Here is a 25,941-nt window from a genome sequence, read left to right on the forward strand (position 1 = left end):
ATTTGAGCCGGGAGGTAGTTTTGATTTTTTTTTTTTCAGGCAACAGGGTCTTCCACTAAGAGTGACGTGTTTCTCCAGCCCCATGCAACTGCATAGGTGCCACTAGATGAGTATGGTGAGGTGGGGAGTGTGTCGTGAATGTGTGTGAGTGGGTGATGGTAATGGTTGGTCAAGGAATTAGATTTTTGTGAAGACATGAGGGGGCTGAGGGATAGAGGAGAGGAGATAGGGTTGGTGAATTGTTGGAGTTGAGGTTTTGGAGGGCATGAACTGGAAAGAAAGGATATGATGGGCAGTGAGTGATGCTTGAAACTGAGATTCCAAGAAGTTGTGTTTCTTGAGACAAGGTCTAGGCATAACCATTGTGGGACGAAGCTGAGGGGAGTGAAAGATCACTGGAGAAGAGGTCTAGGAACCAAGAGGCCAGAATGGTCTGAGAGTCACCAACCTGGATATGGAAATCACTGGGAATGATCAGGGAGGCAGCATGAGAGACAGTGAGCCAGGAGCTAAAGTCATGAAATGAGGAGTAGTGATCTTGGCAGATGATGCACAAGGTGGGGTACAGTCTGCTTTGATGGTGAGATTAATAGCTGGACTCTGGAGAGGGCAGAACAGTGTAGAAGCAGCACCAGGAGCAAGGAGACCTATCCTCTTGGAAATGTCCTCGAGGGAGGAAGGATTTGGTTAGAGTAAGGAGTATGTGATGAGAATGTTAAGAGAGATGAGGAAATAAAGAGATTTTGCTTTAAGGCAATTGCTAAATTCCCAAGCCTTGGAAGTTAGGGGGAAGAGGGATGGGAACAGTACAGGATGTATGGGGATGAGGGGAGTAATTCAGGAGTCTGGGCTACTGTCGTGATAAGCAAGTGATAGGGAGTGCCATCGGGTTCAAGGTTGACAGTGTTGGGCAGGTACTGGGTGTTGGAGGGCAGATGGCAAGGGATGTGGGAAGTAGTGGATACTTGGACTCTGGACAGAGAGTGTCCTGAAACCGGACTCCTGTAGCAGCTGGAGGTGGGGGGAAAGCTGATACTGCTCTGGGTGTTTCTAGCATTCAGGGAGAGTTCTAGCATTCATGGCCAGTCTACCATGGAAAGCACACTGAGATTATAAACCGTCCGTTCCCAAGAGGCCTCCAACAGGCTTTATGTGACTTGTAGTTTGTAGAATTGGGATTTTTTTTTTTTAAAGATTTTATTTATTTGACAGAGATCACAAGTAGGCAGAGAGAGGGGGAAGCAGGCTCCCTACTGAGCAGAGAGCCCCATGCAGGGCTGGATCTCAGGACCCTGGGATCATGACCTGAGCTGAAGGCACAGACCTTAACCCACTGAGCCACCCAGGCGCCCCTAAAATTGGGAATTTCTTATGGAAAAATTTGGTTATGGCTCTGCCTGAAAAATGTGAAGATCAGTGGCACCAGATCAGTGTTCCCGCATGGCACCCATAGTGCTCCTTTTGGAAAGGACATACACTACTCAGTCTTCATGTACTTGGCCTGCCCAACGTATCTCTAACATTTAAGTTGTAACCTCCCCCATCTTAAGAATATGTTCCATTTTGGGGCGCCTGGGTGGCTCAGTGGGTTAAGCCGCTGCCTTCAGCTCAGGTCATGATCTCAGGTCCTGGGATCGAGTCCTGCATCGGGCTCTCTGCTCAGCAGGGAGCCTGCTTCCCTCTCTCTCTCTCTGCCTGCCTCTCTATCTACCTGTGATCTCTGTCTGTCAAGTAAATAAATAAAATCTTTAAAAAAAAAAAAATTAAAAAAAAAAAAGAATATGTTCCATTTTGTAAATGGAGGTAGGGAAATAGCTCCTTATAAATTGTATAGTGCAGGTGTGTGTGTCATTGCTGTTAGGGAGGGAAAAGCCCTTGTCAGTTAGCCACAGATGTGTGTAATTTTTTTTTTTTTTTTTTTAATTTCTTCCCAGGTGATAAGTCCTGTTATCTGGAGTGTTCCAAAATACGTAATTTTGATTTCACTCAATTTAAGGATAGATAATACAGTTGGCCCTCAAACAATACAGGGGTTAGGGGCAACTCTGCAGTTGAAAATCCACATCTAACTTTTGATTCCCGGAAAAACGTAGCCTGCTGATAGCCTGCCTTTTAAGCCTTACCAATGACATAAACAGTCAACTAACACATACTTTGTGTTACATGTATTAAATACTGTATTCTTCTGTGTGTGTTTTTTTTTTTTTTTTTAAGATTTTATTTATTTATTTGACAGAGAGAGATCACAGGCAGAGAGGCAGGCAGAGAGAGTGAGAGGGAAGCAGGCTCCCTGCAGAGCAGAGAGCCTGATGCGGGTACTCGATCCCAGGACCCTGAGATCATGACCTGAGCTGAAGGCAGCAGCTTAAACCACTGAGCCACCCAGGCGCCCTGGTTTGTTTGTTTTTTGTTTTTTTTTTTAAAGATTTTACTTATTTATTTGACAGAGCTCACAAGTAGGTAGAGAGGCAGGCAGAGAGAGCAGGAAGCAGGCTCCCCGCTGAGCAAGAGATCCCGATGTGGGGCTCAATCCCAGGACCCTGGGATCATGACCTGAGCTGAAGGCTGAGGCTTTAACCTACTGTGCCACTGAGGCGCCCCTTAAATACTGTATTCTTAAAGTGAGCTAAAGAAAAAATATTAAGAAAACGGTCAAGAAAAAGGTCAACTGTGTATTCCTTTTCAGGACAAAACCTCAAAAATTCCTTTGGGAAGCTTAAGTATAGTTCCTGCTGCCAATAACTATGCCTGACCTTGGGCTCATCAAAGCTTGGAGTTATGGGTACTGGGCTTTGTTGATTGTTCTTGGGACTTTCCACTGGAGAAAAGTGCAGCAGCCTTCATTTGAGAGCCTCTACTGCATTTTCTAGTGATCTTCAGTTTCCATCACCTCTTGGGTTAATTACAGTTTCCCCAGCACTTTGACTAAAAGGACAAACTTCCAGCACTTCTAATAAGCATGTTCTTAGTCACCACTCCTTTCTCTTCACCCCCATCCATGGGGAGCTAAAGTGCAGTTGGTGTTAGTGATTGGCTGAGGGTTCTCCAAAGTAGCATCTTCTAGTTTTTTTTTTTTTTTTTAAGATTGGTGTATTTATTTGAGAGAGAGAGCTCAAGCTCACCCTCTCAAGTGGGTGGGTGGGAGTGGGTGGGAGTGGAGAGAGCGAGAATCTTTAAGCAAACTCTCCGTTGAACCTGGAGCCCTGACTCTGCAAGGCTCATCCCACTACCCCAGGAGATCCTGATCTGAGCCAAACCAAGAGTCTGGCTCTTAATATTTTTTTTTTTTTTTTTTTTTTTAGATTTTATTTATTTGTTTGACAGAGAGAGATCACATGTAGGCAGAGAGCCTGGTGCGGGACTTGATCCCAGGACCCTGAGATCATGACCTGAGCTGAAGGCAGAGGCTTAACCCACTGAGCCACCCAGGCGCCCCCAAGACATATATTTTTTTTAAATATTTTATTTATTTATTTATTTATTTATTTATTTATTTATTTATTTATTTGATAGAGCACAAGCTGGGGGAGCAGGCTCCCAGCTGAGCAGGAAGCCACATGGGACTCAATCCCAGGACCCTGGGATCATGACCTGAGCCAAACGCAGACGCTTAACCCACTGAGCCACCCAGGCACCCCTATTTAAACACCTGCTATGTGCCAGGTACAGTTTTAGGCCCAGGAAACAGAGCACTGAACAAAACAGATGACCTCCTGATGCATGGCAGCCACCTTGTAATGAAAGAAAGATGGTACAGTCATAAAATGAGCAATGAATATATATCTGGTGATGAGTACTGTAAGAAAAGTAAGGTAAAAGATTTGGTGTGCTTAGTGCTGAAAACATGGCCTTCGAAGCTCAGATGGTGACGGCCCCTAAAGAACACTGAGGGCCTCACTTTCAGGTCCACTGAAGGTCCACGGAAAAGATTCCTTTGTGAAGTGAAAGCAGACCTCTCTTTCACCAGCTCCCCACACACTTCTCATCTTTCCTCTCCTCAGAGTCATTTACAACTCTCACACTTAAGGTAGTTGGCAGGGCATCCAGGCCTGTGCCATGTGCTGAGGCCAAGTAAGTGATGTGGTAGCCAGAGATTCATGTGAGAGGGGAGTGACCCCTGATTTCATGGACCCTAGGAAGCCTTGGTGGCTCACTGGTCACATGCCTAATGCAGTTTTCACAGTGACCCCAGAAGCAGTAGCATGTGGATTATGGGAGTCTGTGCAGTCCTGGTCACAAATGTCATTTCATGTATTGTTTCTGACAAGATCTTTTTGAAAACTGAAGAGGGATGCTGGAACATGGATGCTGAGGCCCCGTAACTTTAGAGTTTAGTTAATTTGAAATTATTTGAAGTACACTTTTTCATGATTAGAAATTCATTTTAGAAATGAGGGCAAAAAAATTTAGTTGTTGTTTTACACACTAGTGTTTTGAGATGGATCTCACACAAAGGGGCCTGGCTTTGGCTTCTAAAGTCCTTGAGTTCATACGGCATATTTTATGTGTGTCCCTGGGTCTGTCATTTAGAGTCCAGGACATGCACTTTAAGGGAGTGAAAAATACTACCATCATGGTTTGTGACCTTTGAAGGGACCACTCATAAACAGATGCAGAGTATGTATGTGGTATTGAAATTTAATGGGACATAATGGAAAACCATGTCTAAAAAGGTTCCTCAGGGAAAATAATGAAAAAAAGGTTGAGAAACACTGTTCCAGGGAGAGGGTATGTTAGCTTTCATCAACTTGTGAAAATGGTCCATGATTCAGAAAAGGGGGCGCCTGGGTGGCTCAGTGGGTTGAGCTGCTGCCTTCGGCTCAGGTCATGATCTCAGGGTCCTGGGATCGAGCCCCGCCTCGGGTTCTCTGCTCGGCAGGGGGCCTGCTTCCCTCTCTCTCTCTCTCTCTCTGCCTGCCTCTCTGTCTACTTGTGATCTCTCTCTGTCAAATAAATAAAATAAAAAATTAAAAAAAAAAAAAAGAATCCCTTGAATTGGGTGCCTGGGTGGCTCAGTGAGTTGAGCTTCTGCCTTTGGCTCAGGTCATGGTCTCAGGGTCCTGGGATCGAGCCCCGAATGGGGCTCTCTGCTCAGCAGGGAGCCTGCTTCCACCCCGCCCCCCTGCCCAGTCTCTGCCTACTTGTGATCTCTCTCTCTGTCAAATTAAAAAAAAAAAATCTTAGAGGGAGTCCCATGAAAGACATTGAAACTGCCTTTCCAAGTTACTCAGATGGGCTGGGATTGTAGGTAAGGGTAGAATTGTAGGTAAGGGTAGATTGTAGGTAAGGGTAGTCTTGTTTGATGAATATGCGGTGACAGTGGGTAGGAGTGGTGGTTTTACCTTGTGCCAATGGTTTCTAAAGTGTAAACTTTTATATCTCGATATTTTATATCTAAAATGCCAAGGTTTTATATCAAAAATGAGATGAGTCTTAAAATTTCAGTTGGATTTGTCATTGTAAATGTTCTTTCCTCATAAATACCTAAGGGTTATTTTAAAGTTTCTGCATTATTTATCCTAATAATGACAACTTCCAGGCACCCAAACCTAGAGGAGATGGGCAGTTAGTAGCTTTCTTTCTTTTTTTTTTAAGATTTTATTTATTTATTTGACAGAGAAAGATCACAAGTAGGCAGAGAGAGAGAAGCAGGCTCCCTGCTGAGCAGAGAGCCCGATGCAGAGCTCCATCCTAAGACCCTGAGATCATGATCTGAGCCAAAGGCAGCGGCTTAACCCACTGAGCCACCCAGGCGCCCCATTGGTAGCTTTCTTTACTGAAAACAGAAGTACTCAAGTATGTAGAACCTACCGAGCTAACCCAAATAGGTGAATTCCTAGATCCCTTTGAAATCAAGCTGATCAAAAAGTAAACGTCAACTCCGGAATTTGGCACAGTGGGATTAAAACAGCCATGAGCACCTCCCGAATACTCAGTACCTCTTCGCTTACACAGAGCTTTTAAAGATTCTCTCATTCTTCAGTGAAGAGATACTAGAAGGTCCAAATGGGTAACCAGGGCATATTTTTTCTTATTTTCCCCAGGCCCTGAACACTTAATCTCAGGATAATGTGGGGTTGTAGGACTTTGATCTGTGTGATAGTTTGCCATTGTCCTACGCTGGTGAAGATCAGGAAGGTCTCACTTCAGGTGTGGTAAATGGTCACACAGCAGAAAAATAAAGGGAAGGGTGATGGTTGAATTGGTTTTATCGACTCTGACTTGAGGTTTTCCATACCCCTGTGTCCTGTTAGTCACAATACTCAGTTGGACTTTCTAGTGAACTCTGTCATCCTTTTTGTACCTTCATTCCCACTGTCCCTATATTAGTCTGACCTCATAAAAATACATTATCTACTCTTTATTCAAAGCTTTGTTCTAAAAATTTTTTTTTAAGATTTTACTTATTTATTTGACAGACAGAGATCACAAGTAGGCAGAGAGGCAGTCAGAGAGAGGAGGAAGCAGGCTCCCCGCTGAGCAGAGAGCCCAATTCGGGGCTTGATCCCAGGACCCTGGGATCATGAGCTGAGCGGAAGGCAGAGGCTTTAACCCACTGAGCCACCCAGGCGCCCCTGTTCTAAATGTTTTAAGGGCTTTTTATTTTTTTTCTTCTTATTTATTTATTTAATTGGGGGAGAGGGAGGGAGGGAGGAACAGACTGCTGAGTGGGGAGCCTGATGTGGGACTTGATCCCAAAAATCCTGGGATCATGACCTGGAGTGGAGGCAGATGCTTAACAGACTGAGCCACCCAGGTGCCCCTGTTTTTTTTTTTTTTTTTTTTTTTTTTTTTTTAAGATTTATTTATTTGACAGATAGAGATTACAAGTAGGCAGAGAGGCAGGCAGAGAGAGAGAGAGAGGAGGAAGCAGGCTCCCCGCTAAGCAGAGAGCCCGATGCGGGGCTCGATCCCAGGACCCTGGGACCATGACCTGAGCTGAAGGCAGAGGCTTTAACCCGCTGAGCCACCCAGGCGCCCCAGGTGCCCCTGTTTTAAGAGTTTATAATGGAGTATAAAACTTCTTCAGTCTCCACAACACTCCTATGTTATTGGTCTGTGTGTAAAAGAAATCCCTCCCATTTGAGTTCCATTTGAGTTGTTTTAAAGGAATGTATCTGTGGGGATGCCTGGGTGGCTCAGGTCACAGTCCCAGGGTCCTGGGATCAAGTTCTGAGTTAGGCTCCCTGCTCGGATGTTGGGGGGGTTGCTTCTGCAAAATAAGAAATCTGTGCGTGCTCCCAGAATTTATCTCAGTAGGGACTGTGGAGGAAAAGCTGATGAGTCTCCTTGCTTTATTACTCAATAGTGAATTCAAGTGCCTTTTCCCAGACAAGCGGTTGTCAGGACAGCCTCGAGATTAATAAATAGTGCATTCTGAAGCAGGCAACATAAGTCTAGATGTCACACACAGAAGGGGACTTTTTGCTAACACACTTGCCAGAAAACACTTTTATACTAACTAAATCCAGAATATGTATAAATCATAGGGAGACCGTCACTTAAGCTTGGGTTACGTTCTAATGTCCTCAGGGTAGTTATCGTGCAAACATTCTCAGCTTTTACTGCTAAACTAAGTAGATTTTAAAGAGAAAACTGTTTATTGCAGAATTTTTCTGACACCAGATGGAATGGGCTTTTCCACAGTTCTCAGTAGACACCCATTTAACTCATTTCTGATACCAACTCCACGGAGTTAGCACAGAGCCCACGGGTTACCAGCTCAGTCCCACATCCCGCTTCTCCCACACCTTCAGTGGAAAGTCCCAGGTTGTCACCTGTACTTCCAACCTGTGTGCTATAAATCAAAGGTTCCCACAGCCCCCTTGGATTTAATAATTAGCTAGAATGGCTCACAGAACTCAGATGCATTTACCAGTGTATTACAAAGGATGAGGATGAACAGCCAGATGAAGACATGGAGTGAAGTCTGGGAGGGTCCCCAGAACAGAAGCTCTGTCCTTGTGGAATTTGGGGCGAGCCAGCCTCCTGGTACATGATGTGTTCACCAACACACCTCTCCTAACTCCTTTGGTTAGGGTCTTTTGGGAAGCTTCATCATGTAGGCATGATTGATTTTTTTTTTTTTTTAAGATTTTATTTATTTATTTGACAGAGAGATCACAAGTAGGCAGAGAGGCACTCAGAGAGAGGATGAAGAGGGCTCCCCACTGAGCAGAAAGCCCGATGTAGGGCTCGATCCCAGGACCCTGAGATCGTGACCTGAGCTGAAGGCAGAGGCTTTAACCCACTGAGCCACCCAGGTGCCTCGGCATGATTGATTATTAACTCAAACTCCCATCCCCCACCCCTTCCTGGAGGAAGTCAGTTTTTCCCTTGTCTTTTCTGGCAGTCAGCCCCCATCCTGAAGCTCTTTACCACACACCCCCACCCACCCATATCATCTAATTATGACACCACAGGGATTCCCAGGCTCTTAGCTCCTGTGTCAGGAACCCGGGTCAAAACCCAGTGCTCCTGGTACTTAAGAAACCACAAGGGAGGGGGCGCCTGGGTGGCTCAGTGGGTTAAGCCTCTGCCCCAGGTCATGATCTCAGGGTCCTGGGATTGAGCCCACAACGGGTTCTCTGCTCAGCAGGGAGCCCGCTTCCTCCTCTCTCTCTGCCTGCTTCTCTGCCTACTTGTGATCTCTCTGTCAAATAAATAAATAAAAATCTTAAAAAAAAAAAAAAACATAAGGGAGGTACGGTTGGGGGGTGTGTGGGGGGTTGGCCAAATCTGTTTGTCTTACTGTGTCAGAGATAGGCTGAATCCATAATCTGGTTTACGAACTCCAAGCCTCTAAAAATCTGCATTTTTTTTTTAAAGCAGCCAGGCCTAAATCAGTGAATATGTGACATTATGAATTAAAGTATATGGGGTTTATATATTTTCTGGCTTTATTGTTAGGTTAGTATGCGTTTGTTGCATGTACTATTGTTCCCACATTATGAGTGAGGAAATAGGCACAGGAAAGTTAGAACTGCCTCTAGGTAAGACAGCGGCTTGTAAGAGGCAGCCAGGGATTCCTGCGCACACAGATCTTTACAGGAACAGAGGATTCTTCCTACAGGCTTTTGTCAAATGCCTGCGGTGTGTGTCACTCCTCCATCCCAGAGCCTTTGGTCATTTCCTTTTTTTTTTTTTTTTTTTTTAAAGATTTTATTTATTTATTTGACAGACAGAGATCATAAGTAGGCAGAGAGAGAGGGAAGCAGGCTCCCCGCTGAGCAGAGAGCCCGATGCGGGGCTCCATCCCAGAACCCTGGGATCATGACCTGAGCAGAAGGCAGAGGCTTTACCCATTCAGCCACCCATGTGCCCCTGGTCATTTCCTTTCTACCTTATGTTGGCTTACAAGCTCTTTGAATTTCAGATGTGATTATAGTATTTTACCTTGTGTCATTTTGTTGTTGTTTGTTGTTGTGTTGTTTTGTTCTGTTTTTCTGCCCAAGTGTGTCTTTTCTACTTGTAAACCCCTGGAGGTCAGATGACCGCATCTCCAGTCAGTGCCTTCTATATAGGATAGCTGCTCAGCCCAGTTTACCTTGGATGGTTCCAGTTTATGCCACCATATGTCACAGAGTGACTATTAAGAATACCCCCTTTCGGGGCACCTCGGTGGCTCAATTGTTAAGCATCTGCCTTTTATTCAGGTCATGATCCCAGGGTTCTGGGATCGAGCCCCAGATGGGGCTCCCTGCTCAGTGGGAAGCCTGCTGCTCCCTCCCCCACTCCCTCTGCTTGTGTTCCCTCTTTCTCTTTGTGTCTTTCTCTGTCAAATAAATAAACACAATCTTTATTTTATTTTATTTATTTTTTAAGATTGTATTTATTTATTTGACAGAGGAAGAAAGATCACAAGTAGGCAGAGAGGCAGGCAGGGAGAGGGGGAAGCAGATCAGAGAACCTGATACGGGGCTCCGTCCCAGGACCCCGAGATCATGACCCAAGCCGAAGGCAGAGGCTTTAATCCACTGAGTCACCCAGGCGCCCGTATTTATGCTATAGTTTTAAGTTTTTTAACTGAAAGTTTTAAACAGAAGGGTCCAAAATCCACTATCCTGATAAAACCACTGCTGACCCTTAAAAAACAAAAGTAATGCATTCACAAGATTAGAATACTCACACTGTACTGAAAGATCCGGATGGAAAAGAAAAACTGGAAAAGGCTCGCTCCCTCCTTCAGGCCCTTTCCTTAAAGGTACATTCATACACGCATCTAAATTAAAAGCTTAGAAAGGAATTAAAATAGTAAACCATTCTTTTCCGTTTTCCCCCCCTTAGTCTTCCATATTTTCTATACCAGCACACATGCCTTCCTCTCTTTTGAACAGTGCTGAGTATCCCCTTGTGTGCAGGTCTCACAACTTACCGAACCAGCACAAACCAGATGTCTTGATGATGAATTTGCAGCTGTTAAAGGTCTGTGAACACCAAGCCCTTTGTGGATTTGGCAGTCCTTGCCCCCCATTCTTAAAAACACTTGGATTAGGTGACTCTTCATTGCTTTCTTTGCTCTTTGGTACTGAGGAGTGACCTGTACTCTTATTTTTCTGTGTATAAATAGGATTTTCCAATGTCTGAGGATTATTATAACAGAACTTCTCTTTGGCCATTGTCCTTAGAATTCTAAGTTGCTTTAATGGAAAGAGTAGTGCTGTTTTTAGTGATGAAAGGGTGTGTTACAAGTTCTTGGCAAAGGATAATCCCGAGGAATGTGTGGTCAGTGTTGTTATTAGAAATGTGAACCCTAGGAGTCTGTTTGATAGCTTCTGACTGCACATATAAGACCGGCTGAGTTCTGTAATGACAGGGGTGGAAAATCTGAACAGGGTGTTTTTATAAACACTATAGAGAAGAGACCAAACTGTAGTTTGGGGTTGCTGCCTGTGTATGGCCTGTGAGCTAAGTATGGTTTTTACATTTTTTAATGTTAGAAAAAAATCAAGAATATTTCAAGACATGTAAAAATTACATGATAAAATTTTAGTGTCTGTAGGTAAGGTTTGACTGGAATAACAGCCATGCTCATTCATTTACATGTGTGTCTTAAGGCTGCCTCCATACTGTAATGACACAGTGGGGAAGTTAGATCAGACTGTGACCCATAAAGCCTGAATAAAGGCATACCTTGTTTGCGTGGTTTTCAACATGCGCAGATTTCAGTTACCACAGTATATTAACTCTGGGTACTTGGGTCAAGTACAAGTTTCAGGTACTAGCTCTTCAAGCACAGATCACTGTGTAGATGACATATGTGTGGTGATTGGTCACTGCACGTCTGTGACTCTGTTCACACACAAGGCATAGCATTTGGTTGTGTTGCCTGCTTGTTTCCCAGTGATAATTCTGTGTTACAGTTTACAAAAATGCTTATTCGATAGAGGGGATTGGCCAAAAAGGATGAAAAGTGCAGCCAAGAGAAAAAGTGGTAATGCTGGAGGCACGATTCGGATGGAACAAGTTGGAGTGATGGAAGCACTCACCAGCCTCGGGGAGTGTGAACACTGTCTTGAGTTGGGAGACTTGGTAGACAGCCAGAGGAGCCCTAGTGACAGAAATGAGGAAATTAGGGGCACCTGGGTGGTTCAGTGGGCTAATCCTTCACCTTCGGCTCAGGTCATGATCTCAGGGTGTTGGGATCAAGCCCTGCATTGGGCTCCCTGCTCAGCGGGGAACCTGCTCCCTCCCACCCCCCGCCTGCCTCCCTGCCTACTTGTGATCCCTCTCTCTCTCTCTCTGTGTCTCAAATAAATAAATAAGGAAAAAAAGAAATGAGGAAAGTGATGACAAAAAGATGATTTCCCAGTGGAAGGAATGATGGCAAAAACTTTCACAAAAAGTAAAGCAGCTCTCAGAGCAGTTGAGACATTGAAATAATGAAGGATAAAATGTTGGACGCTGATCCAAACCTAGAAAGATGTAGGACAGTTCACTAAGATGAATTGAAAATAATGTTTGTTCCGAATCAGGAGTTAACATGGCTTAACACCATTGCAGCACTGTTCAAACTACTCTTAGTAATTTTTTTTACAAAGAAATTTAAACACCTTAATTGTCAAATTTCTAATACTTTAGCCACATTGTACTAAATAAATATTAATTTTACTATTTTTCTATATGTAACCCACAGTTTTTAATGTTTTGACAAATTTAAAGGACTTAGACATTACAGATTTTCCTGTTGCTTTCCACACTATCGTGCAAAGCAGGTACTGCCTGTGTTCACTGTTTGGTGCACCATAAAAAAAAGTTTACTGAGCTTTGCTCTAGAAAAACAGATAGATGGGAGGAAGAGAACCATTTCATGAGTGTCTTCAGGCTGGTGAGATGATTTCAGGCTCTCTTTTATTAGGCAGACAGTGAGGCAAGGGGTCAGGTTTTTTCAGTGTGTAGCACCCAGGGGAGTAAAAAGTGTATCAAAAGCTGGACTCCTAGGAAAGAAGTACTTGTTTTAGAAGTAAACTTACTCTGAAGGGGCATAAAAACACAAATAAGTTGGGGTGCCTGGGTGGCTCAGTGGATTAACTATCTGCCTTCAGCTTGGGTCATGGTCTCAGAATCCTGGGATCGAGCCCCACATGGGGCTCCCGGCTCAGCAGGGAGTCTGCTGCTCCCTCTCCCACTGCCTGCTGCTCCCCCTGCTTCTACTCTCTCTCTCTCTGTCAAATAAATAAAATCCTTAAGAAATATATTGAAAAACAACAACAACAACAACCCACAAGGGGCCCCTGGGTGGCTCAGTAGGTTAAGCATCTGCCTTTGGCTTAGGTCGTGTTCCCAGGGTTCTGGGGTGGAACTCTGCATTGGTCTCCCCGTTTGGTGGGGAGTCTGTTTTTCCCTCTCCCTCTGTTGTTATCATCAGTCCTCCCCCACCTCTCTGGCCCTGGCCGTATTCTTTCTCATTCCTTGTCTCAAATAAATACATAAAATCTTTAAAAACAAAACTAAAAAACAGCAAAAGAACGAGTTGGGGGTGGTTGGTGATTCAAGGGAGAGATCAGGTAGGATTGAAGTAAGGGGTATACTGAGGGTTGGAATTCGGTAAAGCTGAGAAGTAGATACACTGGTGTTACAGTATTTTCTGTACTTTTCAGAATATTTGAAGTAGTTTATTAAAATAACTTAATTTTCTAGAGTAGGCACTGCAATAGTGCCTTTTTGGAGAATGATTAGATACAGTCTTCTTCTTTTTTTCTTTTTTTAAAGATTTTATTTATTTGTTTGACAGAGATCACAAGTAGGCAGAGTGGCAGGCAGAGGGAGTGGGGGAAAGCAGGCTCCCGGCTGAGCAGAGAACCCGATGCGAGAGCTCAATCCCAGGACCCTGGGATCATGACCTGAGCGGAAGTCAGAGGCTTTAACCCACTGAGCCACCCAGGTGCCCCTAGATACAGTCTTCTTAAGCCTGTAAAATTAAATTAGATTGGTAGTGCCTGGGAGCCTGAAATCCCTGCGATGTTGTCAGCAGGTGACAGCAGGTTATTCCAGCCCAGTGCACGTGGCGTGAAGGTGTCTGAGCCATTGGCTTGTGGTCCTGGTTAGAGCTCTGGTGACTTGAGAACCGGAGTAGCCTGTTCTCCATGACAAAGACCAGGCTGTTTGGCAGTTTTATCACAGCTAATGTTCCAAATGCCTGCCAGAGTTTTGTAATTTAGCTTCAGATTTCAGATAATGCGTGATTTTTAACCATTTCTGATGCTTTTCCAAGAGAATGTTAAGGTTTCCTGAAGACAGAAGTTCCATTTCTACATATTCTGAAGCAAGTACTTCCAAATTTGGTGCTCCTCAGCTTCTCTCTGTTTTTCCTCTGCATTGAAAACTTACAGGATATACATTCATTTTGCACTAGCATTTGTGAGCATAGAAATGGGCTAGAGACATTTTTCATGATCATTTCCCAATTCTGTTCTAAGACCAATATATCATCTTTTTTTGTTTGTTTGTTTGTTTTGTTTTCTTTAAAGATTATTTATTTATTTATTTGACAGACAGAGATCGCAAGTAGGCAGAGAGGCAGGCAGAGAGAGAGGAGGAAGCAGGCTCCCTGCAGAGCAGAGAGCCCGATGCGGGACTCCATCCCAGGACCCTGGGATCATGACCTGAGCCGAAGGCAGAGGTTTAAACCCACTGAGCCACCCAGGTGCCCAAGACCAATATATCATCTTATCTCTTAATAGTAATAGAATTATTTATTAAAGAATAACTTCCTGAAAATTGAGTCTACCAAGTTCCCCTCAGCCTTGGCCAGTTGGTGTGGTGCTGTCCAAGACCTTGTCATTGAGTGACTATAAACAGGCCCAGCAAAGGGCCTGGCCTGTTGAGCCCTCGGTCGGATCGCGTTAAGGTCCCTGAGAAGTGTTTTGGTTTTTAGGCATCTTCAGTTTCATGTTTTCCCACTGCATGTTACTATACTGCCTTTGTCTGTCTGTCTGAGGGAGGGATTGTCATGTTAATGCGCGCCTCTAATGGGACCAGTGTGAATTCAGATTCAGCTCGGCTTCTGGTTGACTTAACCACCCCAAGCCTCGGTGTCCTCATTTGTAAAGTGAGCCGAGTTACTACATGATCCGCAGTTTTAGTGTGACTGTTAGAAATTGTGCACATAATGTGCCTACTGTAATGCTCTACTGAAGGTACCAGAGGGGTTTCAAGACATAAGTAATGCTCAGCATGTTGGTTCTTTTTTTTTTTTTTAAAGATTTATTTATTTGACAGAGACCACAAGTAGGCAGAGAGGCAGGCAGAGAGAGAGAGAGGAGGAAGCAGGCTCCCAGCCAAGCAGAGAGCCTGATGCGGGGCTCGATCCCAGGACCCTGGGATCATGACCTGAGCCGAAGGCAGAGGCCTCAACCCGCTGAGCCACCCAGGCGCCCCAGCATGTTGGTTCTTTTTCTTATTTTTTTCCCTTCAGAGTTTCTTTCTAAGTAATCTCTACACCAAACTTGGGGCTTGATCTCACAACCCTGAGATCAAGAGTCACACGATGTACTGACTTCATCAGCCAGGCGCCCCTATTTTGGTTCATTTTTATTTTAATCTGGATCTACCAAAGTACAGTGCTTTAATTGGGGGGAGAAAAGAACCTTTAAAGAAAATGGTAAGTCAGGGAAGCCGTGTTACATACCAAAGTATTTCTCACTTTCTTTACAAGCCATTGGGAGAACAGTGAAGGAGAGTGCACTGATGCTCTTTGGGGTGGAGGTGAATTGAAGAATGTGTAGCATGTGCATCTGAAAGGACACTCTCTCCCTTGCAACAAACAAGCAAACAAAACCAAAATGCTTTTTCATGAATTTACTTAAGTCTGAACAGTGAAAATTTCTATCATAGAGGCTTAAAAGCATAGGGCAAAATGAGAATTTTCTCCATTTCACAGGAAGCTTCCAGACTCTGAGAAAGGACTCTTATCTTTTTTTTTTTAAAGATTTTGTTTGTTTATTTGACAGAGAGACACCGTGAGAGAGGGAACACAAGCACAGGGAATGGGAGAGGGAGAAGCAGGCTTCCCGCAGAGCAGGGAGCCCAATGCGGGGCTCTATCCCAGGACCCTGGGGTCATGACCTGAGCCGAAGGCAGACACCTAACGACTGAGCCACCCAGGCACCCCAAGGACTTGGTCTTGACACTTGGTTAAATTTCACCTTAATGGGACCTAGTTTCAGCCGATTATTCTACTACTTGGAGCTCTTAGTTATACTCTAATCAAATTTGTGTGGAAAAAAAAACAGATAAGATTTTTTTCTCTTTTTATTACAGAAATTTTCAAATACATACACTTCTGTGAGCCCACATGGCCCATTATTTAGCTTCAGCAACTGTCAACATTCTGTCTTTATAGGCATACTGTGTTTTTAGTCAGGTTCTCTCTCAGTAAAGAGACATTTCTAGGGGCGCCTGGGTTGCTCAGTCAGTTAAGCATCCAACTCTTGATCAGTCTTGGTCTCAGGGTTGTGAGTTCAAGCCCCATGTTGGGCCCCACGTTGAGTGTGGAGATTGCCCTGTGACAAAAGTGAAGTGTCCCGTCCCGTGTCCCCCGTCCCCCATCTCCTCCTACCCCACCCAGGGAACCTAAAAATAAGGCTGTTTTCTGAAACTTCAACTGTGAAGTCAATGTGTCATCATTAAGAGCAGATGCGAGCTGTTCTCTGGGACATAGTGGGCTCCCAGGCCCACAGGGTTTGTTGTAAAGAGACCATCACATCTACTGGAACAGTCAGGAAAGGAAGTGTCCCAGAGGCACACCTTGACTGGTATCTTGACTGTGTGTTCTGAGGGAGCATCTGGCCTTCCTGGTAGGTCCTAGTGGAGGAGGGAAACTTCCAGCACACTTCTCCTTACTCTGACTCCAAGGGACCGGCTCCGTTTCTGCCTGCTTTCTGAGGTGGTCTGCTCATGGACGGGTACATCCAAGCTGCTTGACCGTTCTTTCCCGGCATCCTCCTACGCGCTCTGTCAGCCGGCGACCGCATCCCTGCGTTTGGTCAGCTGGGCCACCATGAGTTAAGCGTCTGAGTGACAGAGATGAGGGCCAGATTCTGGGCACTGTGACTTCATTAAGCTAAATGTTCTCCAGCCCTAGAAAGGTTTTTTTTTGTTGTTGTTTTTTTTTTTTTGTTTTTGTTTTTGTTTTTTTTTTTAAAGATTTTTATTTATTTGTCAGAACGTGAGAGCAAGCACAGGCAGACAGAGTGGCAGGCAGAGGGAGAAGCAGGCTCCCTGCCGAGCAAGGAGCCCAATGTGGGACTCGATCCCAGGATGCTGGGATCATGACCTGAGCCGAAAGCAGCTGCTTAACCAACTGAGCCACCCAGGCGTCCCTAGAAAGGTTTTTTTCTCCTCTTTATATACCCTCAGCCTTGCACAGAGCGTGTACCCGGCCCCCTTGCTTTAGGAAAAGTTACCGAATTTCCACCCTTGACGAGGTGGGTGGTCAGCTTGTGGCCTTCTGTGCTGTGGTGTTGTCTGGTGGGTCCCACCTAAGCTGCTTCGAGCTTCGTTGGGCATTCTCTGGGGTTTTGTTTTGAGGTGTAGTTCACCTATGATACAGTTCACCCATTTAGAGGGTGCAGTGCTTCTCTCGGGTTTTCGTCTGAAAGACTGTCCCTGAAACTGCTCAGGAAGCAAGGACACCAAGCAGTCTGAGTGAGTTGCAGGCGCTCGGGTTGGCAGGGCGTTGGATAGGCTGTTAACCTCTGTAGCAGTCCCGGGTCTGTGTCTACACCGCCCCCCTCCCCGGCCCCACTGCCTCTAGGTTGTTTTCACTTTGGGTCACATACGGTTGCTGTGTGGCTCTGCTCCATCTTGTCTTGCTGTTAACAGCCGTGCTGCCTTAGACATTAGACAGCCGGGATTGAGCAAATTCTACACCAGAGAACACTTTTCCTACAGTGTTTTCCTTGGGCCTTGTTGATGATGTGTTGTGTGACCTTTGGCATGTTGTCAAAAGTATCTGCTCCAGGTGCACACCCAGCTGATCCTGGTTAATGTGTTATGGACTGGAGATGCCCCTATTTTTTCTTAAACTGCTTTATTAAAGTATTCACATACCTTAAAATCAGTTGTTTTGAGCATGCAATCCAGTGATTTTTAGTACATTTACAGAGTTGTACAACCATCCCCATAACCTAATTTTAGAACATTTCTATCATCCCCAAAAGATCCCTGTGCCCATGTGCAGTTCACACCATCTCCCAACCCCACAGCCCTAGGCAGGCAGTAATCTACTTCCTGTCTCTCTTGATTTCCCTTTTCTGGACATATTAAATGATACTGTTCATATGAAGTATCCAGATAAGGTACTTTTTAATTGGTGATTTAAAGGATGGTCGCTTTCAAATTAACAAAGTTTCTTAAGTTCAGAATATGGTTTTTCTGCTATACTAGTTTCCTGTGGTTTATTGGTGTGTGTGAGAGTTCCTTGAGGTTTTGTGTTTTGTTTTTTATTATTTATTTATTTATTTATTTATTTATTTATTCATTTGACAGACAGAAATCACAAGTAGGCAGAGAGAGGGGAGGAAGCAGGCTCCCCGCTGAGCAGAGAGCCCATTGCAGGGCTCGATCCCAGGACCCTGGGATCATGACCTGAGCCAAAGGCAGAGTCTTTAACCCACTGAGCCACCCAGGCGCCCCTTGTTTTTTATTTTTAAGATTTTATTTATTTATTTGACAGAGAGAGAGATCACAAGTAGGCAGAGAGGCAGGCAGAGAGAGGGGGGGAAGCAGGCTTCCCGCTGAGCAGGGAGCCCGGTGCAGGGCTGGATCCCAGAACCCTGAGATCATGACCCAAGCTGGAGGCAGAGGCGTAACCCACCGAGCCACCCAGGCGCCCCTTCCTTGAGGTTTTTGCTCAGTACTACAACCCTTTTTGTCCATAAATCGATGTTTTGTGGAACATTTGGTTTCATGCCCGTTGTTACATTTTAGGAGAAACGAGATTTTGCCCTCTGCTTTCAAAAGCTGTGCCCTAGTTAGTGAAGTAAATGTAATAAACATGAAAATAATTAGGAGTAAATGACAGCATATAACCAAGTGCTGGGCCCTGGGGTACTTTTATTTGAGCTGATAATATATTAAGCACCCTGCTCAGATTGGAATGCCCTTGTGCCAGAAGACGAGATGGGTGGAGGCCAGGGAAGTAGGGGAGGTGCTGTGGACTCATGATCCCAGGAAGAGATAGGGTGATACTGGGCAGATGGTGAGTCACGTAGTCAGGTCACTCCCTTTTCAGTTTGCTTTCCATCCTCCTGATTCCTCTAGGAGAAAGTCTGTCTTTGGTGCAGACAGTATACCTCCAGCACTCGCTTATCTCTGCCTTTTTTTTTTTTTTTTTTTTTTAATTTGACAGAGATCACAAGTTGGCAGAGAGGCAGGCAGAGAGAGAGAGAGGAAGAAGCAGGCTCCCTGCTGAGCAGAGAGCCCAATGCGGGACTTGATCCCAGGACCCTGGGATCATGACCTGAGCCAAAGGCAGAGGCTTTAACACACTGAGCCACCCAGGCGCCCCTATCTCTACCTTCTTAAGAGACAGGAGCTATCTAGGCCTTTTGGAGGCAGGTGTAGCTGGCTGGAATTTATAACATTTTTTTGGTTTGTTTCCCTTGTACTAGAGTAGGGTCTGATTTGGGGGCTCCTCTTGGAATGCTCAGATAAAAGCCTGGAGCAGAGGCGTGCTGTCAGTCTCCTTGGAAGGCGGGAGGGTTAGAGTGAGAAGCTTCTTTATGAGGTTCTTGTGGAAATTTGAGTGTGAAGTGGCTGACCTGGTTAAACAGTGGGTAAGGAAGGGTAAGACACATCCTTCAGTGCTAAGTTCCCCCTTGGCGTCTGGTGTGGGTTTTTTGCCTTTGAAGGCCTATTTCTACAGTGGATGTTGTGTGTCTTTAATAAACGGGAGCAGGGACAGAAGGAACATGCAACTGAAATATAGTTAAGTTGGGTGGGTTGATATCTTTGTTGTTAGATGATGTGTTTCTTGCCTATACAAGGAAGGAGCCACTAAGCCTGGTGGCTGCACTTAAGAAAGGGCTCGCAGAGAAGCTGTGCTGGATCTTGGGGTTCAGGAAAACTGGGGGCCTCCTCCTGTAGGTCTGTGCATCTTCTCTGTTGGCAAGATTGCCCTGCCACACCAACTGGTCTCTGCTTTGTGTTTTAGACTTTTGTCGAGTTCCGAAGAAAGTGGGAAGGTGCCGGGCCTCCTTCCCTAGATGGTGGTACAATGTCACTGATGGGTCCTGCCAGCAGTTTGTGTATGGTGGCTGTGACGGGAATAAAAATAATTACATGACCAAAGAGGACTGTCTTGAGAAATGTGCTGGTGTCACAGGTAAGACATTATTCCCTGGGGAAATGGTATAACCTAGAGATAATTTTATTAACTGGGATGTGATGCCTTTTGCCTTGTGCTCTTTCTTCCTGACTGAACTTGGGGGATGTTTTTATTTTTTATTTTTTTTAAAGATTTTATTTATTTGACAGAGAGAGAGATCACAAGTAGACAGAGAGGCAGGCAGAGAGAGAGGGGGAAGCAGGCTCCCTGCTGAGCAGAGAGCCCGATGCGGGGCTTGAACCCAGGACCCTGAGATCATGACCTGAGCCGAAGGCAGAGGCTTAACCCACTGAGCCACCAAGGCGCCCCGGGGGATGTTTTTAAAAAGCAGAAGAAACAGGCACAGTTTGAAGGTTACCCACACGGTGGTTTCATAGCAGTCTTCTCCCTCTTCTTCCCAGAAAGGAGAGTAGACCACAGGCTGGAGCTGGGGGGAGGGGGAACATGGCTGCCTTGACTTCCTTTCTCCCCCTGCTGAGCGTAAGTCAGACCTAGCAGAGGCGAGTCCTCCAGGCCACTCACACAGGCTGCCCACCCGCTCCCTGGGCATTTGGGTTATTTTTATTCTGGGACAAATGACTTGAGTTTACCCAGCCAGCCAAGGTATGAGTCAAATTAAAACAGGAACATTGGGGCACCTGGGTTGCTTAGTGGGTTAAGCTTCTGCCTTCAGCTCAGGTCATGATCTCAGGGTCCTGGGATCGAGCCCCACATCAGGCTCTCTGCTCAGCGGGGAACCTGCTTCCTCCTCTCTCTCTCTCTGCCTGCCTCTCTGCTTACTCGTGATCTCTCTCTCTCTCTCTCTCTCTGTCAAATAAATAAATCTTAAAAAAAAAAACAAAAAAAAACTGGAACATACTTGGGGTGCCTGGGTGGCTCAGTTGGTTAAGTGTCTGCTTTCGGCTCGAGTCATGATCCTGGGATCCTGGGATCCCTGCTCCAGAGATGAACCCTGCATCCTTGTTGGGTTTTATGTCTCCTCACACACTGGCTCTAATCTCTCTTGGCTTTGAGTTCTGTGTTCAGAAAGCAGATATGCTTATTAAAGTTGTACGTGAAGAGGGGTAAACAGCAGTGGCCTTGGCTGTGGCCTGAGGTTCAAAATGGTGCTCCAGCACACAAGCCCAGAGTGACGGAGCACCTCGAGGAATGTTTTGTTGATCTTTGTGTTGCACTGCCCAGCAGACATTCAATAAGTATTTAGAAAACTGAGGTGGCTGGGTATTGCTTTGGGATCATACAGCCAAGTCCCTCACCTTTTGGGGGGCAGCCTTAACAGATGGTGACTGAGGAAAATACTATTTATTGTTTTTTTTGTTGTTGTCTGCTGTGATCCGGTGTGGGAGCAGGCATTAAAGAGAAATATTTTTTGCTACCTTTTCTCTTCCTTCTCCATTAAGAGTTATCTGTAGCAAATGTGCCTGCCTGTTTCAGTTTCTCCTTACTTTTCAGGAAAATGGTTGAAATTTTAAGAATATAGACAGTGAACAGTGGGCATTCCAACAGGATGTTGCTACAAAGGGTCACAGGTTGTTGTGTTTTGCTGAAGAGGTGGTCCGTGGTCAGGGGGCCCAGAGAGCTCCTTTGTGGGCATGCGAGTGTGGTCCCACTGCATGTCTCATGGAAGCTCGCCCGTGGGTTTGGGAGGAGGAACAAGTCGCTGGAGTCTTTTGCCAGCATATTCTCTCCCAAGCAGGCACCCTCTGTGGGAAGCCAATGATCATGAGAATGTCAGTTTATTAATTTATAATGAGAACCAGAACTACCCAGGGGACCCGACACTTGCGTCTCTGAGTCGGCTGTACCTTAGTCCATGCAGGTATGCTGCACAGCCAGATTCCCAGAAAATTGCTGGCTGTGCAGAGGCATGGAGCGAGGGGCGCTGACTTGTGATATGGTTGTTCAGTGGCGTCAGGTGATGGCGGCCCCGTGCCTTTGCCCTGGGTCTGCTGGGAACCTCTGGGAGGCAGGGGAGCCAGGTCCTGTCCTTCTGGACCCTGCCAGTGCTTCCCTTTTTGTACCTCTTTTGCTGGTTGGCTGGCCTCTCCACCCCACCCCATCACTTCATGTGTATGTGAGAGAAAAATACACGTAGCTTAATATTTTCCTATTTCCCACTGTTCGGTGGCATGAAGTATGTTCAGACTACTGCATACCTCACTTTCTTTATTCATTGGGTGAGTTAATACAGTTAAGCAGATTATTTGGCCCTGGAAGCCATTCTGTCTTTTTTTTTTTTTTCTTTTTTTTTTTTTTTTTTTTTTTTTTCTTTTTTACAAATAGAGATCACAAGTAAGCAGAGAGGCAGGCAGAGAGAGAGGGGGAAGCAGGTTCCCTGCCAAGCAGAGAGCCCGATGCAGGGCTTGATCCCAGGACCCTGAGATCATGACCTGAGCTGAAGGCATAGGCTCAACCCACTAAGCCACCCAGGGGCTCCCCATTCTGTCTTTTTAAAGTCATTTCATACATCTTTGCTCTGATTACCAGTGAGGGATCTTAAAGTTGAGCCCACAGGGGCTGTCTTGGTTCCTTATTTCCAAGTTCTTGCAGACTTGTGGTCCAGCATGTACATCAAAGGGCCCACATAAAGGAGAAACGGGAGTCTTGGTGAGAGGCACTTGGGACCATGGCAGCTCAGGGAACTCTGCCTGTTCTGTGTCATGGCGCACTTTTTCATTGTGTTTGTCCCCTCGCAGAGAACACCATTGATGAACTGGCCACCAGAAGGAATGGAGCAGATTCCTCTGTCCCAAGTGGTAGGTTCTTAAAGCAGTCTAGGATAGAATGAGGGCCACCTGGACCACGGAAGGACATCTGTAATTTGGGAGTCATATGGGGGCTTTCACCTCCCTGTCTGGGGCTCTGCCTGGGCGGCACCTTCTAGCTCCTGGCTGGTGTCCTCTCACTGGGGAGTTCTCACTGCCCAGCGGATGAGGGGGCCCAGGGGTGCTATGGGGCTCCGGCTTGCTCTGCTTCCTCCTGGGGGACAAGGGATTGTGGTTGTTGCTGCTGCCTGTGGCTCAGAACCCTTCCGTCTCTCTGGGCTGGCCTGGCCTGGCCTCTGCCTGCTGTGTTGTCTTCACTGCCCCTCCCTGCCTCTCCTTGCCTCATCTGTCTCCTTTGTTCTTGGTTGTCCTTGCTGTCCCCCTCCCCATACCGAGTCCTCTGTCTTCTGCCACCCCCGCCTCCATTCCCAGGGCAGTCCTTGATCCCAAGCTTTGTGTTAGCTTGCTTTGTAGTGCTGACAGCAGCTGCCCCATTCCTCCTTTATGCTTAAAGGACTCTGCATGCATCAGGAGCCTGGGGTGAGTGGTCCAGATGCACTGGCAAGTCCAGCCCAGCTTTCTTTAAGGCCAATTCCCAGGCAGTGGGCTCTGCTGGGCAAGACCTGCTGTGGAGGGAGGGAATCTGCTCCTGTCCCATTTGAGGACAAACCCCCACCCCCCCCCCCCCCAGTTGGCCAGTGGCTCTGCACTGATTGCAGCCTTGACTGGTCCTCTGGTTCTGGCACCAGTGCTCATGTGAGAGTGAGCATTTATTAGGTCAGTGGTTTGCTCGCTTGTTCAAGTCACTCTTGAGTTGTCCTAGGCCAGGAATCCTTTGACTGTCCTGACAATTGCTTTGCCTGGGTTCACTCTTTATTCCCAAGCTGGCCTCCAGGGTCATCTAGAACCTCAGGCATTGGCATGGTCTCTCTAGTTTCCATCCTGTTGTAGAAGAAAATATCTCCAGGAGGGCGCTCCTCACTATGTCAGAGAGTGAACAAGACCATCTTCCTCATCACCCGAGAAATTGTGGCTGGGATGAGTTTCCTTAGTAACCCCTGAGGTGACAGGCAGGCCTCCCCATGCAGCATTCATTGCAGTGTATATTGATAGAGCCTGGGAGGCCTGGGAGGCGACAGACCTACCCGAGGAGGGGACTCCACTTCTAGGTGCCAGAGTGTCTGTGCTTCCTCAGTGGGTGGGCCCTGCTCGTCCCCACCCCAGCCAGTCTATGTATGCTGTGTCCATCCCAGCCTCCCTGACTTGGATGTTTCTGTTTTAGTTTCCAGAAGGCAGGATTCTGATGAACTCTCCAGTGACATTTTCGACTACGAAGGTATAACTTTTTAAAAATACTTGCATATGGGAAAAACATTTTTTTTTCCTTAGTTGGGAATTGAGACACACTTGAGTATTTCCATTAAGGAAGGTGTAGAGCAGAGCTTCCTGACTTCTCCTAGGCAGTAGAACTCATAAGCTAGAATTCACAAGCATGCCCCAGGGCTGCTGGAAGTGGCTGTGGCACACATGCGGGTGGCGAAGCTTGACTTCAGAGAGGCGGTCTGGTGGGCTGGCTCTGCCTATCCCCAGCTGTATGGCGGCAGGCAGGGGCCTGCATCTGCCTCCCGAGTATGAAATGAGCTGCTCACAACAGATCTCTTAGGGACCAAGTTAATACATGTGCAGTGCCTAGAACGGTGCCTGACATAGAGTGATCTCCTTACTGATGGGAGTCTGGCTGTAAAGAGAAAGAGTCCCCAAAAACATGGAGGACTGTCAAGTGGGCCAGACTGGCCCTGTCTGTAATTTATAGGTTCCTTTGCCAGAGAGCTATTTCTCTGTTGGCTGGTAGCAGTGTGACTGTTCGGGAACATTCCAGCTCCGCTTCACATCTGAGCCCTGCTAACTCATACTCTTTGGTTGTGTCGTTGCCAGAATACTGCACTGCCAAAGCAGTCACTGGGCCTTGCCGCGCATCCTTCCCACGCTGGTACTTTGATGCAGAGAAGAACTCTTGTGACAGCTTCATCTATGGAGGGTGCCGGGGCAATAAAAACAGCTACCTCTCTGAGGAGGAGTGCATGCACCACTGCCTTGGTGAGCCTGCCTGATTCCTAAATGCAAGAGACAGTGGTGTGTGGACGAGGCCCCTTGAGAGGACATGGGTCCATTTCGCTGTCCCTAAAAGAAGACCCCAACAGTGCTGCCATTTGGATGCTACCATTCTCTGGCTCCCTTGTGGGGAAGAGGTGGGCTTTGGGCCCAGCTGTTGCACAGACGTGTCCTAGGTCCCCACCAGGATAGTAAAGCCTCAGAACCTCAAAAAAGCTGGAAGAAATCCCTCAGAGCCTCCTGTGAACCCCTGGTTGGTGGCAGCTCAGGAGGGCAGGAGGACCGGGAGCTGACCTTGGCGTTATGTGTTCTTTTCCAGGCAAGCAGTTGTACCCTTTCTTCCCCCATGGCTCTAAAGGTAAGAGGCCTCCGGCCCTCCTCCACCTGCCTGCCCTGACTAAGCTCAGCTGTGTTTTTGCAGGCCCTTGTTGTCTCTGACACATAATCCTTCACTGTAAACCCCTTTTGGGTTGAAAGTCCTGTTTTCGCATGAGAACAGTCAGGCAGCTTGAAACATATGGTGGATGTTTGTCCCGCCACGCATTATAATAAATGGTGGGGGGAGGAGCTGGAGGAAGGCAATCTCCACCGGGCAGTCCAGGGGTGACTGGAGGACAGGTCCTACTGTTGGGCTTATGCCTTCTGCTGCACACAGGCCTCAGGCTGTCTCTAGGTTTGGAGGGAACTTAGCTGCTGAGGGGTGTGCTGAGTTGCTCATGGGTGACAGGAAGTTGGAGAGCCCTTACTGTGTGTGGGCCGAGCGAGGCAGGGCCAGTGCTGTTGTCCCCAAGCAGGCTGGTCTGACAAGACCCTGGGCCGCCTCTCGCTTTTTCTGATTTGCCTGAGTCATGGATGATGGTGTTTGCACAAGGACCGGCCACACTGGTTTGGCCTCTTTCCACCTGTTTTCCTGTTCAGGAGCCCAGACCTGGCCTGCACGTCTGCTCTGTTCTAGACGAGCGAAGCTGGAATCTGGGTTGCCAGGCACGGGGCAGAAAGCAGCCCAGCGATGGAGGGTTGCGGGTGGAGAAGGAACGTCCCCTGTCCATTCTGTAGCCACACGGCTTCACGTGGGAGAGGGAGCCGGGGTGCTGGCACAGCAGGCCACATTCTTAGCTGCAGCCCCACCTGAAGAAAGGCATCTTAGCTGATGCCTACACAAGCTGTGCTGTGTGAACACAAAACCTCGGTGTTTCATGTTTACATGTGAGCCAGAGGTGTGTGCTTTTTACA

The 25,941-nt window shown here is 46.6% G+C and overlaps 1 protein-coding gene across 2 annotated transcripts in view; it reads left to right on the forward strand.

The window, feature by feature from the left end:
- Positions 1–25,941, forward strand: part of SPINT2 (serine peptidase inhibitor, Kunitz type 2) — a 30,165-nt gene that overhangs the window by 3,168 nt on the left and 1,056 nt on the right. The window contains exons 2-6 of one of the 2 annotated variants that reach the window (XM_045989228.1): positions 19,658–19,828; positions 22,528–22,587; positions 23,879–23,932; positions 24,532–24,693; positions 25,028–25,066. In XM_045989228.1, coding sequence (XP_045845184.1) covers positions 19,658–19,828; positions 22,528–22,587; positions 23,879–23,932; positions 24,532–24,693; positions 25,028–25,066 — 486 coding nt within the window. The remainder of the gene's footprint in view (positions 1–19,657; positions 19,829–22,527; positions 22,588–23,878; positions 23,933–24,531; positions 24,694–25,027; positions 25,067–25,941) is intronic. The other variant, XM_045989229.1, reaches the window with a different exon arrangement.

This window comes from Meles meles, chromosome 19, assembly GCF_922984935.1.
Source record: "Meles meles chromosome 19, mMelMel3.1 paternal haplotype, whole genome shotgun sequence".
In the NCBI taxonomy this organism is placed as follows: Eukaryota; Metazoa; Chordata; class Mammalia; order Carnivora; family Mustelidae; genus Meles; species Meles meles.